At 36.0% G+C, this 17,127-nt stretch overlaps 3 protein-coding genes across 7 annotated transcripts; all 3 read left to right on the forward strand.

The window, feature by feature from the left end:
- Positions 1-287: 287 nt before the first annotated feature.
- On the forward strand, positions 288-3,608 carry APO2 (APO RNA-binding protein (DUF794)). The gene is made up of 4 exons (XM_022875352.2): positions 288-580; positions 810-961; positions 1,513-1,838; positions 2,671-3,608. Exons 1-4 carry the CDS (start codon positions 553-555, stop codon positions 3,500-3,502), a joined length of 1,338 nt encoding a protein of 445 aa, XP_022731087.2. The 5' UTR covers positions 288-552; the 3' UTR covers positions 3,503-3,608.
- Positions 3,609-4,896: 1,288 nt separating this feature from the next.
- Positions 4,897-8,416, forward strand: LOC111285755 (1-acyl-sn-glycerol-3-phosphate acyltransferase BAT2, chloroplastic-like). 3 transcript variants are annotated; one of them, XR_002689759.2, is made up of 8 exons: positions 4,897-5,233; positions 5,323-5,366; positions 5,675-5,747; positions 6,026-6,220; positions 6,324-6,730; positions 6,902-7,003; positions 7,432-7,729; positions 8,035-8,416. XR_002689759.2 is itself a non-coding variant. In XM_022875353.2 (7 exons), the coding sequence occupies exons 1-7, from the start codon at positions 5,191-5,193 to the stop codon at positions 7,645-7,647; spliced, it is 1,080 nt and encodes a 359-aa protein (XP_022731088.2). In that variant the 5' UTR covers positions 4,903-5,190; the 3' UTR covers positions 7,648-8,416. The 3 variants fall into 3 exon arrangements, 2 of the variants coding, with proteins under 2 accessions (XP_022731088.2, XP_089618996.1); XM_022875353.2 differs by having other exon boundaries at positions 4,903-5,233; positions 7,432-8,416; XM_089762870.1 differs by lacking the exons at positions 7,432-7,729; positions 8,035-8,416 and adding an exon at positions 7,104-7,242 and having other exon boundaries at positions 4,903-5,233.
- Positions 8,417-9,002: 586 nt separating this feature from the next.
- Positions 9,003-15,706, forward strand: LOC111285753 (putative cyclic nucleotide-gated ion channel 5). 3 transcript variants are annotated; one of them, XM_022875348.2, is made up of 8 exons: positions 9,003-9,206; positions 10,318-10,411; positions 10,555-11,137; positions 11,974-12,186; positions 12,394-12,710; positions 13,831-13,942; positions 14,064-14,300; positions 14,802-15,706. In XM_022875348.2, exons 2-8 carry the CDS (start codon positions 10,353-10,355, stop codon positions 15,498-15,500), a joined length of 2,220 nt encoding a protein of 739 aa, XP_022731083.2. In that variant the 5' UTR covers positions 9,003-9,206; positions 10,318-10,352; the 3' UTR covers positions 15,501-15,706. The 3 variants fall into 3 exon arrangements, with proteins under 3 accessions (XP_022731083.2, XP_022731084.2, XP_089618990.1); XM_022875349.2 differs by having other exon boundaries at positions 10,325-10,411; XM_089762864.1 differs by having other exon boundaries at positions 9,008-9,029; positions 10,325-10,411.
- Positions 15,707-17,127: the final 1,421 nt, after the last annotated feature.

The following is a 17,127-nucleotide window of genomic DNA, read 5'->3' on the forward strand; positions in this document are numbered from 1 at the left end:
TTCAAGCCAGGCTACTACATCATTCTTTAAAGACTCTTCACATCATCACAAAGCATCATTAAAGAACATGGCAACATGATACTTGTTTTCGGAATTTCATGTATATATATAAGCCTGTTGAATCAAAGTCATGAAGAAGGAAGAGGATACAAACATACAGAAGAAAAAAAATTCTTTCCAAAACAGAGCCGACTAAGTGGGAGCCCAGTACGATAGAAGGTCCAAGGTGTGGGCTGGATTAGATTTGGGCCTCAAAAAATATAAGTCGTGATGGCAGACAAAATACAGGGAGTTATCACTTGACCTTTGCGGCCATCGAAGAAGAGAAAGCAAAGCTCCCAATCCCAAATTCTCACCAAGCTACTTCAACGTTACTGTATAATTCCGCCAAAAAAACAGGAAGAATAAAATAAGAACTGAGAATATCGAAAGGCCTTGAAATTGGCAAATCTATCGCCATTGGCCACTTGCCCCCTCAAACTTTCCTTTCCTCTTACAAAATCTATGAAATGAAAATCTAATCTTCAAAATATTTCGCATCAAACCCAAAAAATGTCAGCTTCCGCTTCAATTCGCTGCTGTAAGCTCTCTTTTCTCTCTCAAATACAAACTTCTCGTTTATGAGATTCTTTTTCTGGGTTTTGATTGCTTATTTACCTTTATGTTCATTATTCAGGAAAAGGGTCTTCTTGTTTCTTTGAGATTAATGACAGCTTTATTTGTGCCATCTCGATTGTTTGTAAAAATATGAGTTTTACAGTTTGCTTCTCGAGAGATTTTTTAAGAAGTATATGTAATTTTGGTTTCAGGGGTGGATTGTGGTTCCACCAATCATCTGCCTCGAGGTAAATTAATGCCTTTGCGTCCAAGAATTAGGCCATCAATGCTTTCATGCCACTCAAGAGCGGATTTTTTGAAACTTAACCTCTACTCGGGCCTTAGTTTGCTTTCTTCTATGAAGGTACGCAGTATGCTGCATTCGACTTCATATTTTACTTCCCTATACTCCATATTTGGCTAATTGACTTATTGTTGAAGTAGTCAGCGAATGTTTTTATTTGACTGAATGTTGAACTGAAGCTTCAATAGAATAGGTTTAAGAGCTAACAATTGAATAATTGATTAAAACTTGAACTAGTTGGTAAATGATTATCCTTATTTAACACATAGCAATAGATTATACATTAATCTTTTGCTTGAACCTAAGGGTAGATTTTATGAGTTTTTCTTTCAGAGGTTTCCTTTTTGTTTCAGCTTGATTTGGTTAAACATAATCATTTTTCAAATTAGTTAACGAATCATTCAAAATAATCTAATTTTAGATGTCATAGAACTGTCAAGTTCTGACCCTTAGCATGTTTATAGCAGCCAGCAGTTTACTAATTTTAATAGTATCATTCTTCAATACCGAATGAAATATTAGATTCTTGGAGTCTCTTTGCTTCCCGAGTAACTGTTAGTTTTACAAAAATTCTAATAGATGCATATTTTCGGTGTTGGTGCTTTCTGCAGTCAGAGCCTAGAGCACAATCTAGAAAGTTTCATCAACCATGTGCATTGGTTGTTAGATGTGATCACCCTCAAAATGCAGACTTGCCTCGCTATTATTCAAAGAAAGAGAAAAAGCCCTTCCCTGTACCCATAGTGGAGCTGAGGCGAGCTGCTAGGGAGAGGTTCAAGAAGAGCAAAGGCCAGCCTAAAAAACCAGTTCCACCTCCAAAGAATGGCTTAATTGTTAAAAGCCTGGTACCCATTGCCTACGATGTGCTGAGTGCAAGGGTTACATTAATTAACAATCTCAAGAAACTCTTGAAGGTGGTGAATGTTCATGCTTGCGGGTAATTTTCTCCCTTTTCCATTCTTATTTCCTTATGAACATCCTGATACAGAGAGTGCCTTGCACCCATTTACTGTTCACAAAAGCATGGTGTTTTTATGGAAAAGCTAACCTGTTTCACTGTAATGTAACAGTATAGGCTTATGAAATAATGTTTGCATTTGGCATCATGAAATTTCTTACCCCCAAATTTTCAATTTATTATCCATCAATGTGGCTTCATTTTTGTACAAAAAGGTTGAGTAGTGCCACTGGACTGTCATAGAGGTGCTACTAGCACTGAAATTTAATGTTCTCACAAAGATTAATTAGTATCCTTAATATACCATGACTGACTACTATTACCTCCTGCTTTTCCTTGTTAATTTTAGGTAAGTGGCTTACAATTTATGTAGTGCACGCTTTTGTGTGGAATGCATTTAACACTGCACAAGTTATTTTAGCCAAGCCTTGTAAGTGATAGGCTGATTCTTGATGTTGTAGTAGTTATTTTAGCCAAGTTCTCATCTGCACATCTATATGCTTGTAATATAGCTGAGAGAAAGAAAACTCTCATCATTTAAATTGATTGAAAATTTGGAAAGGAAAAAATTTAATCATATAGACAATGTGTTTAACATTTATTAATGTACCATCATTAGATGCATGTAATGTGAATGTTCCACTGCTTGACTATTCTTGAATGATTCCACGCTATGTTTGTCATGTAATTAGACTTGATTTCTTTCCGGTAATAATCAGGCTTCATTAGTTTCTCTAAAATTAATTTCCAATCTTGAATGTTTTCAGGTAGTAGTATGCTGTAGTGATCTATTAATCTCACATTTTTGCAGTTATTGTAATGAAATTCATGTTGGTCCTGTTGGGCATCCATTCAAGTCATGTAGGGGTCAAGGTGCTTCCATCCGCAATGGCCTTCATGAATGGACATATGCAACCGTTGAAGATGTATTCTTGCCAGTTGATGCCTACCATCTATATGATCGCCTTGGAAAGCGCATACGTCATGATGAGAGATTCTCAATTCCTTGGATTCCAGCAGTAGTCGAGCTCTGCATCCAAGCTGGTGTTGATGTTCCTGAATTTCCAACAAAGAGGAGAAGAAAGCCAATCATTCGTATTGGGAAACGGGAATTCGTTGATGCTGATGAAAGTGAACTACCAGATCCTGTCCCAGAAGTTCCCCTGAAACCAATATTGGCTGAAATACCGGATTCAGAGATAGTAGCTCCTTGTGATGAAGAGGAAACGGTCTTACTTGCTGAGGAAACTCTCCAAGCGTGGGAACGGATGAGGAGAGGTGCCAAGAAGCTGATGAGGATGTATCCTGTGAGGGTTTGTGGATACTGCCCGGAGGTGCATGTGGGTCCCTCTGGGCACAAAGCACAGAACTGTGGGGCTTACAAGCACCAGCAACGAAATGGGCAGCATGGTTGGCAAGCGGCTGTGCTTGATGACCTGATACCTCCGAGATACGTGTGGCATGTCCCTGATGTGAAGGGACCACCATTGCAGCGGGAACTCAGGTCTTTCTATGGGCAAGCCCCTGCTGTGGTGGAAATTTGTGTGCAGGCTGGTGCTGCTGTGCCTGATCAATATAAACCAACCATGAGGTTGGATATTGGGATCCCCACCAACCTTCAAGAAGCTGAAATGGTGGTTTGAGCTAGGGTCTTTCCCCTTTATTTTGTATTCTTCATTTCCATATAAAATATTTGTTGTAATTGAATATTGGCATTTAAATGAAATGAAATTCAAAGTTCTTTTAAAAGATGATACTTAGTTTTATGATTTTTGTTCTCGTGATGGTTGTCACTTAATTGCATCCTGATTTCATGGATGTAAGTGTTCATTTCTCTTATTGTGTTTAATTATTTTAAGAAATCTTCTTAAAGTGATTTTTAAGGCTAGAATACGAATTGCAGAGTAATTGCAAATTGCTGGTAATTAAGAGGAGTCTTGTGCACCATAACTTCTGGAACTACTTCAAACAGTCCACTGCCACTTGTCATTAACCACCATAACTTCTCAATGTGGATTCTCTGCGTGTCAATTTTCCATTAACTGGCTCCTATTTTTCTTGCCACCCTCATGTTTCCCTTTAAACTTCGCAGTAACAGGAACAGAGAAAGGAAACAAACATCATTAAAGGAAGGAACAAAAACAGAGAAAGGAAACAAACATCATTAAAAGAAGAAATAAACAGATAAGAGAGACAGTGTTAAACGCAATATGGCAGGACCAGATCAAGCAGCGCAACATTCAACAGAAGTACTTCACCAGACAAGAAAAGGACCATGTCCATTTAAAATGGCCATTGGAGGTGCTGCCATTGCTGCCACCATTGGTTACTTCGTCTTGTGCTCCAAGAAGAAACCTGAAGCCTCTGCACTGGATGTGGCAAAAGTCACTGCCGGTATTGCCAAGCCTGAGAATACCCGACCACGCTAGTTGATCAGACTTTCCAAGTCAATCATCTACTTGATGCATCAACTACCACATTTCTTATAAAATGCCCTAATTTGTTCTCATAGTTTTAAGTTGGTTTGCTGTAACACTTTGTAATTGAGAACAAAACAAACTATTCAAGTACAAGGATTACCACTTCTCTAATTTTCCATTTCCTTCATAATTGAATCGTTCTAATCGTTTTATTATTTACAAGGTATTTTTCATGGAAAAATTAAAATCTGTATCCACTTCTTCAAGCCAGGTTACTACAACATTCATGAGAAGACTCTTCACATCATCACAAAGCATCATTGAAGAACATGGCACCATGATACTTTTTCTCTGAATTTCATGAATATATATATATATATATATATATATATATATATATATATATACACACATAAGCCCGTTGAATCAGTCATGAAGAAGGGATAGGAAACAAACGTACAGAAGAAAAAAAAAATTCTTTGAAAAACAGAGCCGAGTAACTGGGAGCCCGGTAGGATACAAGGTCCAAGGTGTGGGCTAGGTTAGATATGGGCCTCGAACAATATCAGTCGTCATAGCAGAAAAATACCAAGTTTTATCACTTGACCTTTGCAGCCATGGAAGAAGCGGCAGCAAAGTGCCCAATCCCAACTTCTTATCAAGCTTCTTCAACACTACCATATAATTCCGCCAAAAAAAAAAAAGACAGAAAGGCAAAAAGAATAAAGTAAGAACTGGGAATATCAAAAGGCCTCGAAATTGGTAAATCCATCGCTACTGGTAACTTTACCCCTCAAACTTTCCTTTCCCGTTACGAAATCTATGAAATGAAAATCTAACGAACCCTACAAAGTATTTCCCATCAAACCCAAGCCTCCCACATTCTTGCAGTACCTTTTTTCTCAGTTACCATGGAACTCTTTTCCCTCCCTTCTCTTTCTCCTCTCCCTCTCTGTAAGATACGTATATCTATACTTTCCTATCTACGTATTCGTATTATTCTTTCTATTTATTGATTCTTTCCTTTTTTTTTCTTTTTCCAGATTACCCAAAGCCCAGGATTTCTTCTACGTCGCCTTTCTTGCCGGTATTTTTTTTTCTTTTTTTTTTGTCTATCTATTGAGGGAAAGGTTTGTTGTATCGGGTAAAGTTGAGTAAACTACATGGGTTTCTAAATAGAGGGGAAAAAGCCTTTTTTTTTTAATCAAATTTATTAGCTATTATTGATTTGCTTGATTTTTTTTTCAATTTGAAATGTTTGATCTTTAGAGTTTAGACAGTGTTTCAAGTTGATTCTGTTATTGGAGAAAGTTTTACAAATTTGAGATTTTTTCCCCTTTTTATGCACTAATGATTTGCTTTACGACATTGTTCTTAATATATTGTTTAATGCAGTTTTATGATCCAAAAAAGGCTTATTTTGGCTACTCTCTGTGTAAACGGGCAACTTTGAGAAATTCATTTAACTGTAAGTTAATTTTGACATTAAAGCTATGTTCTTTATGTTTGATTAACGCTGCAAAATATGGATGCACTGTAAAATTTCCGCAAACTTATTATTTGTTCATCTGGGATTCTTTTTTTTTTTTTTGGGGGGGGGGGGGTTTAAATTGTTCTTGTAATTTAGTATAAAAGGTTATTTGGATGTTGATGCCAAGTGAGGGGTTTGGTAGTTGATACATGTATAGATAAGCAACTTTTCTTTATGGAGGTTTTACATATTAGCTTCTCTCCTTTATTTTGCAGCTGCTCAAAATAACTTTTTGCATATTTCGAGGGTGCTTGATGGTGAATCCCGGTGTCATTTTAGTCCAATTGAGGGTTTAAATAGATCATTTTACAATCGTAAATTACATAACCAGAACAAACTGTCCAGATATATAGTTGCGAGATCTGAACTTGCTGGGACTGGGATCCCTGATGCTGCTAATCCTTTATCAGGTTTTCCTGAAAGTTATTTAGTCATTGACCTATTTTGGTTTTCTTTTTGTTTTAACTCTTGTGCCATCACAATTTTACCTTTTCTTCAAATTTCAAAATGCAGAAATTAATCTGAGTTCAAAGGTCAGAGGGGTATGCTTCTATGCTGTCACAGCTATTTCAGCCATTTTACTGATTGGGTTTATGGTGGTGGCACACCCCTTTGTGCTTTTGTTTGATCGCTACAGAAGGAAAGCTCAGCATTTTATTGCCAAACTTTGGGCTACAACAACTGTTGCTCCATTCTTTAAAATTGAGTTTGAAGGATTGGAGAACTTGCCTTCACAGGATGCTCCTGCTGTATATGTTGCCAACCACCAGAGTTTTTTAGACATCTATACACTTCTAACTCTTGGAAGAAGCTTCAAGTTCATCAGCAAGACTGGGATATTTCTTTTTCCCGTTATTGGGTGGGCCATGCCTATGATGGGTTTAATTCCATTAAAGCGCACGGATAGCAGAAGCCAGTTGGTATTCACTTTTCTGTCTTTCTGTTATCATTCTAGCAGTTGTTTCTGTTTAGCAGGTCTGCATTAGATGGCAATATAGGATTAATCTGTTGTAATAATATCTTTTAGCTAGGCAGTTTTTGTGTTATTTCTTTCTGTAGTATGGATTTGAAATTCTATTACTGTTGTGTAGGAGTGTCTTAAGAGGTGTATGGATCTCATCAGGAATGGTGGCTCTGTCCTTTTCTTTCCAGAAGGCACACGTAGTAAGGATGGGAAGTTAAGTGATTTCAAGGTGAGATCATGCTCGAATTCTTATTGTTTGTTTGGGTTGATTAAGTGCAATTACTAAGTAAACCATCAACAGAAACTTATACTGAATGTCTTTTGTTTAGTGACTAAGAACCATTGATGAAAAGAAATATACTTGCCTCTGCCATCTTCTTTACACCAAGTGGGATCACATGCATTATTTTAGGTTGATAACAAATGCCATTGTCCAGTACTCTAGTCAAGCAATCAATCTCAAAATCAGCGATATGGCTCTCAAAAGTACCATGGAATACTTGCGAGTCCTGATTTGATAGTTGTCAAATGTCTGACTCTCTCTCTCTCTCTCATATTGATGATAGGAAGCGATTATAGAAAATCCGGATTTTAATGTGCAGAAAGGCACATTGTTTATTCAAAAGCTCATTGTTTTATCTTGATTTTAACATGCAGAAAGGTGCATTCAGTGTTGCAGCAAAAACTGGAGTGCCTGTCATTCCTATGACCTTAATTGGAACAGGCAAAATCATGCCTGCAGGAATGGAGGGTGTCATAAATTCAGGATCTGTGAAAGTTGTTATTCATAAGCCCATTGAAGGAAGTGATCCAGAAATATTACGCCAAGTAGCTAGAAACACGATTTTAGATATGCTGAAGCACCAAGGCTGAGAAAGTGGCTGCTATTACCTCTGTTTGACTTCATGGCTCAAACATAATCCTTTATTGCTGATTTAAGGACCATGAATGGAAGGTACAAAGAGTGGTCCTTGCCTTTAACAAAACTGTGCTTGTGCTTTTCTACTTTGCTTGCCAAAGAATATATGATCGTGCAGTCTTTTTCTCCCATCTTTCTGATTTTAGAATTCTACATAAGTTTCTCTTCGGAAAATGTCACATCTCGTTGCTGTTGAATTTGGATCAAGGTTGCACGGTCAGAAGTTAGTGAAGAGATTGATAAAATATTTTTGACATCATCAGGATGTTGTTTTTTTTCTTCAAGTATGATTTGTTCGCTGCTGAACAAAACTTGCCAATGCTGAACCCTTTTTTCTGCAGGTATATGATTCTGAAGTAGCACCATTTATTTATACGTGATCAGCTACTGGCTTTAGTCGGTTCATTTTGTATCTAACAACTTGGACGTCGTACCTGGGACCTTGGAGGGATCTCGGGTTTCATATCTTCTGATGGATGATTTTATACTATCATGACGGTAACAATTAACAAGTTGGCCAGGCGACTGCCTTAGGTTGGCATAAAAATTTTCTTTTCATATCATGTCTTGCATATGTGGCCATTCTGGAATAGGAGTCCACAATTTCACTGTCCCTGGATAGAACTTGGTTGTGTAGAAATTTTCCCAGACAATACTTGCAATTGTAGGATATAAATAAAAAGATAAATACTCTCTGATCCTGAGGAGGTCATTCTCATGTCACTTTGTTTCGTTGTTTATAAATGCAATGGCGGCTGCTAGAAGATAATGTGCTTTACAAACTCTGAACCTGAAAATTAAGCCGAAGCTGTGTCAAGGAGGCCGAGGTGGGGGTCGAGCAACAGGCTTTGCCAACTCTAACTTAGTTGGCTTAATAATTTAATCCCTTTGACCACGTTGATCTCTACTCCAGATTTTGGTTCATCTACTCCTTTGTTTATATCACCAGACATATGACATGATGACAGTAACTAGCTATCAATGTCACAATCTCAAAAATCCATGGAACTCAAGCATATGGTTTGTGGCACGGAAATTTTTTATTAAACACGCACAACAAAATAAAATAGTACGAACTCTTTTTTTAATTCTATTTTTATACAATAAATTAAAAATAAAACTTTGCTTTTTCATTTTTTTAAGAAAAAATTCTTGGTATCTTTATTATTTTGGCATTTGACCTTTTTTTTTATTAAGAATTTCATGAAAATTAATGAAAGCATATATAATAATGAGATAAAAGAAAAATAAAATAAAAGGAAGTAAACAGCGACAAGCATAAAACTGAAAACAAAGGTTCAATTTGGTCATTCTCCAAAATTGACGCCCTTTTTCGGTAAATGACTTTTTCAGTGTAGTCTTTCTTTTTACACTTTTTTCATCTTTCTCCTTTTTATTTTTTTCTTCTCTCCTCCTTCAGTGGCGCCTAATTGTAAATCTATTTTTTTGTTTTTAATTTATTTGTTATTTATTTTTTTAATTCGTTTTTGAAGTAAACTTCAAGGATTTCTCTGTAAGTATCTTTTCTCTCTTCTCTCTATTTTTATTAACTTAAAGTTAATAATAATGTATACAGAAATTTTCACTATTTTCTTTTTTTTTTTTGGCATTCTTAATTTTGCTTTCTAGTTTGAAATTTTTTTTTTTTTTTTTTTTTTGGGTTTGTTGTAGAAATTATGCATTTTTTGTTTGATTTTGATGAATTGAAGTTTGAACTAAGAATTTCCCATCTATGACTAGGAGTCCACTTTGCTTTCTAGTTAGTCGTTTCGTTGCATTTAAGTTAACGTTTCATTCGATTAAGCGGTCAAATATAGGTGGTAAATTTGATTATTTGAAAGACTGGAAATGTTGACAATACTTGAAAATAAAAGCAAATTCTTAAATCAAGTTTTACAGTCATTGTTTTGGATCCACTGATATAGCTAGAGAATTTAATCAATTTCTTGCAATTTTACTTACTAAAGATATAAGAACTAGGAAAGTGGAAATTTTTATTGAAATTATGGCTGTTACTTGATTAGTAGACGAAGAGGTGAAATTTGCTGCTTTTTGGTAACTGTAGAAAAGGTATGTGTTGGTTAAAATTAGGTTTGGCTTCTAAAGACCGAGAGCGGAGGAATTTGGCTTATTGAAATTCAAAAAGAGGACGATAATTTGTGCTGTTGAGAAATATTGACTAGTTTAGTTCTAGTAGTGTATAGCGTTAAAACTTTGAGCGATGCTTTATTGATGAAACTGCAGAACTGCATGAGTTTAGGATCTTCAGGAGCATGCTTTGAGTCGAATGTGAAATTATTTCATCAAATTATTTCAGTGGAACCGAACTCCACTCGAAAGGATTGAATAATGTGAAATTTCACCATAATGTGGTGTTGGAATCTTTTAAAACAATCGTAGAGACAAATCGTATGCAATTATATTACTTCTTGACGTCATAAACCTGATCGGTCTAATGAAACCTAGGTGTTTGTGCTTTCTCCTTATTCTATCCACACATTTAAAACTTTTTTCTAATAGCCCTGCAATCTTCTGGCTTTGGAGCTGCTTTACTGCTGGATCTTGACTGATAGCCTAGGTAACTGTGCTAATTGTTTAGCACTTGATTGACTTGTTCTTGTTAGATTGCAGGATGTATTTATGTGCTCGATTATAGAAAATGTTTGATTGTGGTTATAAAGCTCAGTACATGAGTGGGCAGAGGGAGAAGTTTGTCAGGTACTAAAGCACTATTATAAATATTCTTTTCTTCACTTCTCTCTCTCTGATGGTCACAGTTAAAGGCTGTTAGCTTATTGCTGCTGGATAAATTTTTATAAGTGAAGGCATATAACTTCAAGTTTTCTTTCTATTTTCTTCAGGTTGGATGACTTAGACTCTAGATTATCATCATCCTCTGATACAGAATTGAAAAAATGTGGGTTTAGCATTGATGGATTAGGTCGTTCTGTTCATGCAAACAATACAACATCTAGATCTTTCAAGAGAGGGATCAGAAAGGGATCTGAAGGACTTAAGTCAATTGGTCGCTCACTTGGATTTGGGGTTTCTTCGGCAGTATTTCCCGAGGATCTTAAAGTATCAGAGAAGAAAATTTTTGATCCTCAGGATAAATTCCTCTCGCAATGCAATAAGTTATTTTTCGTATCATGTATTCTGGCAGTATCAGTGGACCCTCTATTTTTTTATCTTCCAGTTATTAATGATTCGGAAAAGTGTCTCACTATTGATAAAAAATTAGCAGTCACAGCAACGACTCTGCGGACAATTATAGATGTTTTGTATCTTATTCGCATGGCTCTCCAGTTTCGTACAGCTTACATTGCTCCATCATCTCGGGTTTTTGGACGAGGTGAACTTGTGATAGATCCTGCACAAATAGCCAAGCAATACTTGCAGCAATATTTCATCATTGATTTTGTTGCTGTGCTTCCATTACCACAGGTCTAAAAGTTGTTTCCCTGCGTATTCAATAGCTGCAGGCTGCATATTTTCCTTGTTCTAATGCATCTCGCTCTCTTTTTCTCACATTATATCTTTCTGTATTGATTTTTTCTTCTCATGTATCCATTTTTTGTGTGCCACAATCATATTTCTTTATGATTTTTGTGCGAACTAAATACATCTAATGTCATAGTTTTATTCTTTCTTTCTTCTTGTTTTACTTGTTTTACACAGTTATTATGCAATTTATGTGTATTCACTTTCTTTCCATACATGCTTCTGCTTTCTCTCACATTGACACAGTCTTTTGCTGCATGTATTCTATAATTTAAAGTGTGAAACACATAACCAGTTGATGGTTTATTTTGCATAGAATATATGTGCTCTGTGATAATTCTTTTTCGTTACACTTTTTTCTTTCAGCCTATCAGTATTAATGGATCTATGGCATACAATCTTGTCTGTCTTTTAAAATCCTGGCTTGCTGAAGGAACTAAGTAATGGTGTTAATTTACATCGTCTTTTGAAGTTAAGTCTTGAACACATGCAGGGGAGGCCAATTTAAATATTCTAAATTCCTCATACAGAATGGATATTACCTCCACAGGATTTTTTAGTGAAAATCTGGCTGAAAATTGCTGTCCTTTAACTGCTTAATATGTTAATTATGATTATTCTATTTACATCATACGTGCATTATTATATTAGGGAGGGGTAGTTACCTGTACTGAAGTAATAATTTCAGTGAGCTGTCACTGTGGCATGGCATCCTAGTTGCAACTTGGCTGGTCAAACAGCTTCTATATCTTTCTCATTATATTTTTTCATAAATGCAGATTATTGTTTGGCGATTTCTTCATAGTTCAAATGGTTCAGATGTATTGGCAACAAAACAGGCCTTGTTTTTTGTTGTCTTGCTTCAGTACGTCCCTAGATTTCTTAGAGTTGTACCCTTAACATCAGAAATGAAAAGGACAGCAGGTGTCTTTGCTGAAACTGCTTGGGCTGGAGCTGCATATTATTTGCTATTATATATGCTTTGTAGTCATGTAAGTGCCTATTAAATTTGTGTCTTTATTTCACTAATCAAACCTGTTGTCAATTGTTCTCGACCCTGTTTGTTTTGATGCTATCTGCACCTGTCTTTCTCGCTAATTTTGATTTCTGGGGCATAATTTTCAACTATCAACCTGTTCTATCCCTGTTCTGCAATTAAGCTTACTTGTATAATTATGTTTTGTTGGATGATAATTCAGATAGTAGGGGCATTCTGGTACTTGGTGGCTGTGGAACGAAATGATACATGCTGGCAGAAGGCTTGTAAGGATATTGGTAGTGATAAATGCAATAAAAAATTTTTGTACTGTGGGAATCAACAGATGGAAGGTTATGGCGTGTGGGAGGGTATCCGAGACTCTGTTCTTAGTGACAAGTGCCCAGCTGATGACAATAATGATAGTCCTCCATTTGATTTTGGAATCTTCACACATGCTTTATCATCTGGCATTGTTTCATCAACGAAGTTCTTTTCCAAATACTGCTACTGTTTATGGTGGGGTCTACAGAATTTGAGGTGGGAAAATGTGTTCCTTCTAAGTGCTGGTTGAGATATATAAAATAATAAAAGAAAAAAAAGCAGTGGATTCAGTTATAGAATATTTTGGGGTGTATGATGGATTATAATATAACAGATAATTGCATTCATATGAGACATTGATAATTATTTATTTATCTTGATTGCAGGTGACAGTTTAATTGTAGTTTTGCATTGAATAATTTTCCAAAACTATTTTTATGAAAGATAATTTGCAACAGACTACTTCTTGGAAAGTTTTCATTTTGTGTTTGGCAATGTGTATGAAATAGGTGCACGCTAGGTTATATTTTCTGTTTTCTGTTATCTATGATCTATCAAGAGGGAATTGGATGTTAAATGCAGCGTCTATTAGAAATCTACATTGTGACCACAGGCCTCTGTCCAACTCCTAATGATCGAACAGTTAGAACTCAAAGCCATATGTAGCCCCTTGTTACTCGTGGATCATGGGTTCTGATGGCCATTTCAGAGCAATTCTCTTATATCAATCATATCTTTGCTACTCTATTTTAAATCTTACCTTCATATCTTCACCAAACTTTTGGCCTTTTGTTGCTGGACTAAATAAATAAATAAAGAAATAAAAGGCCTGTCACCTTCATTTTTTTATGCTTCTTAACTTGATATTTGGTTATCGCTCAGCAAGCCTACAGCTGTGACTTCTCCTTAATGTGACATAATTACTTGTGATTATACATTCTCCATGCTTGTGTTTGACTTATGTTCATGCGCAAAACTTTACTCATATTTATTATTTCACTGAAACTCCTAAGTTCTAACGTTGTCTGTATTCTGTAGTATTTATTGTTAGACATCTCTGTATTTACACATGTATAGAATATATTATTGTGCTGAACTTGCATGCTTATTCAATTATCTAAATAACATTAACTCAAAAAAATAGAAACTTTACTGTTTGACACAAGGCATTTGTTTTAATTGTCCATTAAATTTCAGCTATAATATCATGCCAAAATGAATCAATTATGTAAATGATGCATGCATTACCCTGATGTCTTTTTGGGTAAAATTAAACCATCAATGTTGCCATTGCTGATTACCAGGATTCTTCTGTATTTTCCTCTATCACTTGCAGTACCCTTGGCCAGGGGCTTGAAACTAGCACCTATCCTGGTGAGGTTATATTCTCCATAGCACTTGCCATTTTTGGACTCATCCTCTTTGCACTACTGATCGGAAACATGCAGGTGAATTTTGGATTTCATCTCATGTTTTATTTAACCAATTGCTTAGTTGAGACTGTTGAAGCACCTTGTTGACTATCCAATGGTGTTCTGGAATTGTGGTTGTTTTTAATGTTGTAAACAGACCTATCTTCAGTCTCTTACCATTCGGCTAGAAGAAATGAGGATCAAAAGGCGTGACTCGGAACAGTGGATGCATCACCGTATGCTTCCCCAGGACCTCAGGGAACGGGTAAGACGGTATGACCAATATAAGTGGTTGGAAACACGTGGTGTTGATGAGGAAAACTTGGTTCAGAGCCTTCCAAAGGATCTGAGCATAGATATCAAGAGGCACCTCTGTCTGGCTTTGGTTAGAAGGGTATGATCTTTTCCTATTCTCCTTTTCATATCTTTCCATTTTCATTTTTCTGTTTTTCTTTGGTTTCTGACGTCTTCTTTATTAACGGTAGTGAAAAATAAAAGTTTTAGATTGTTCGTGCAATGCATTAAAATGACAATTATCTTTCCCTTGTCTTTCTATGTCCTTGTTTTGAAGCATATGGAATGCATCTTTTCCCCACTACATAATTCTCATGTTTGCATGATATATATAACTGATCACTAGTTTGTTATAGTCTTTTTGCTTAGTGGATTTTCTAGTATGTTGCCTCGAAATTTTTGTGCTCTAATTTGATGATCTCAATTCAGTTTTTTTTTTTTTTTTCGTATAGAGCTGGTCTTTATCTTCAATTGCCTTTCCTTTTCCACCCATCTTTCTTGGATGCTTCTTCCTTCCAGCGTTGTCGTTTTCCAACTGGCCTCCAATATTATATTGCTTTGATACTATCTTACTTGATAACTGCTTTGCTTCATTTTGTAGGTTCCTCTGTTTGAGAGTATGGATGAGAGGTTACTTGATGCCATTTGTGAACGGCTTAAACCATGCTTGTTTACTGAGAGAACTTACATAGTTAGAGAGGGGGATCCAGTTGATGAGATGCTTTTTATTATTCGCGGCCGCCTTGAGAGTGTAACAACAGATGGTGGGAGGAGTGGGTTTTTCAACCGCAGTTTGCTAAAAGAAGGAGATTTCTGTGGAGAGGAACTTCTAACTTGGGCATTGGATCCCAAATCTGGTGCTAACCTTCCATCATCTACTCGGACAGTGAAGGCTTTGACTGAGGTTGAGGCTTTTGCCCTTATAGCTGAGGAGCTAAAATTTGTTGCCGGGCAATTCAGGCGTCTTCACAGTAGACAAGTGCAACATACCTTCCGTTTTCATTCACAGCAGTGGAGGACCTGGGCGGCTTGCTTTATCCAAGCTGCTTGGCGGCGATATTCCAGGAGGAAGAATATGGAGCTTCGTAGGAAGGAAGAAGAGGAATCAGAAGGGTCCGATGGAACCCGCAATAACAGTGGTGGAGTTTCATACAGCCTTGGTGCCACTTTCTTAGCTTCCAAGTTTGCAGCAAATGCACTGCGAGGTATTCATCGAAATCGGAACGCTAAGAGTGCGAAGGAGTTGATGAAACTACAAAAGCCTCCTGAGCCTGACTTTACTGCTGAAGACGCAGATTGATATGTTACCCATGATGTCTAGAGTTAAAATGCTGTTACTTTCATGTAATTGTACTTGCTTGGAAGATCTAAAAACAATGTATAATACATACACAATCCAGTTTGGTATTGCAGTAGTAAGGCTTGCTGGAAGAAATGTTGAGACCGAAAAGCTTGCTTGCTGCTTCATTATGACCATGGATTGCCATATTTAGTTCCCATTTCCCAAACCAAGTATAGGATAGAACATTCAAGCCCCTTATCACGTTCCAATTTTAGGGAGGGGGTGTCAAGTCAATGATTGCACGTGTGAAGAAACGCAGGATCAGAATTCAGAAGGAATTCCTGGTAGTGAACAACTCCTCTCTGTTTCCTTCTTTTTTTTTTTTTTTTGGGTTTTGGTGCAACTCCTTTTCCAATGTTAGATGATGAGAGCATTGTATGTAGATTGTAGGAGCGTACTTTGGGGTGGTCTTGAGAATCAGATTTATGATAATGACCAGTTGGATTTAGGTTCAGGAACAAATATCTAGGTTTTTCAACACCCTATTTCACGAAAAAGCTTGACATGATAGATTCAAAAGTACCTTGAGGGAGACCCAGAAGTAACGTTAGGTTGGTAATTGACTGTATGAGGGGATTAGAAAATACTTGCCTGGAAAAATTAGGATATGAAGTAAAAATATCTTGGTACTTGAATGAAAACTTGAAACCTTGTTGAGAAGGTTAAAAAATTAATTTATTTTTTAAGTTTATATGAGTGTGATTTACTATTTATAATAAGTCTATTACTCTTTAAGATTTGTAAATAAAATAAATAGATAAATAGTAATATGATTTTAATTAATTTCTCGTAAACTCCAATGCATAAAATTAGATAAAAGATAAAAAATAAAATTAATAAATAACAATTTTAATGTGACTTTCAGTTTAATTCAATTTATATATATAAAATATTTGTAATATATAATACATAATAAAGGGTTGTCAAAATTTTTTGAGGGGGAAGGTCCTCCCTAGACTGTATAAGGGGATTAGAAAATACTTGCCTGGAAAAATTAGGATATGAAGTATCATTCCAGACGGCAAGGTGTTGAAGATTTAATTCAAATGGTATCAGCACTGTTGCAAAAAGGGGGCTATATCTGCAAATGAATTCCGTAAGGTCGACTAGGTTAGGTAGAATAGAATCAATATATGGGTAGAGCCTAGAGGTTGCTCTACTCGAGGGCAGCTATGTTCTACTAGAATTTTTATCTTTGAAAGTCTTTTTAGTCTGGAATATTGGAACCATGTAATGTAATAGCTCTTAGTTAAGTTCTTCTTGAGCACATAGAATGTAAATTTAAAAGGGTTAAATACAAAAATAATTCTCGTATTATATATTTCTACCAGTTGTTAGTTAAAACATTAAAATTCACATTTATATATCTACATTTTGTTTTTTTTAAACACTTTAATATTTCAGTGTGGGTTGAGTTGTCTATCCATTGCTTTGGGATTGATCAGACTGTTTTTTTTCTTGATGAAATTGCCACGAAAAGAAAACTTCAGTGGATGATAACGTATCGAGCACTTAATTGTTGACTTTATGATTGACACCTGACATTCTGGACCAAAATATCTAAACAAAGATGAAGCTACGTCTT

This window comes from Durio zibethinus, chromosome 6 (genome assembly GCF_047325235.1).
Source record: "Durio zibethinus cultivar Kanyao isolate XHJ-2024 chromosome 6, ASM4732523v1, whole genome shotgun sequence".
NCBI classification, from domain to species: Eukaryota; Viridiplantae; Streptophyta; class Magnoliopsida; order Malvales; family Malvaceae; genus Durio; species Durio zibethinus.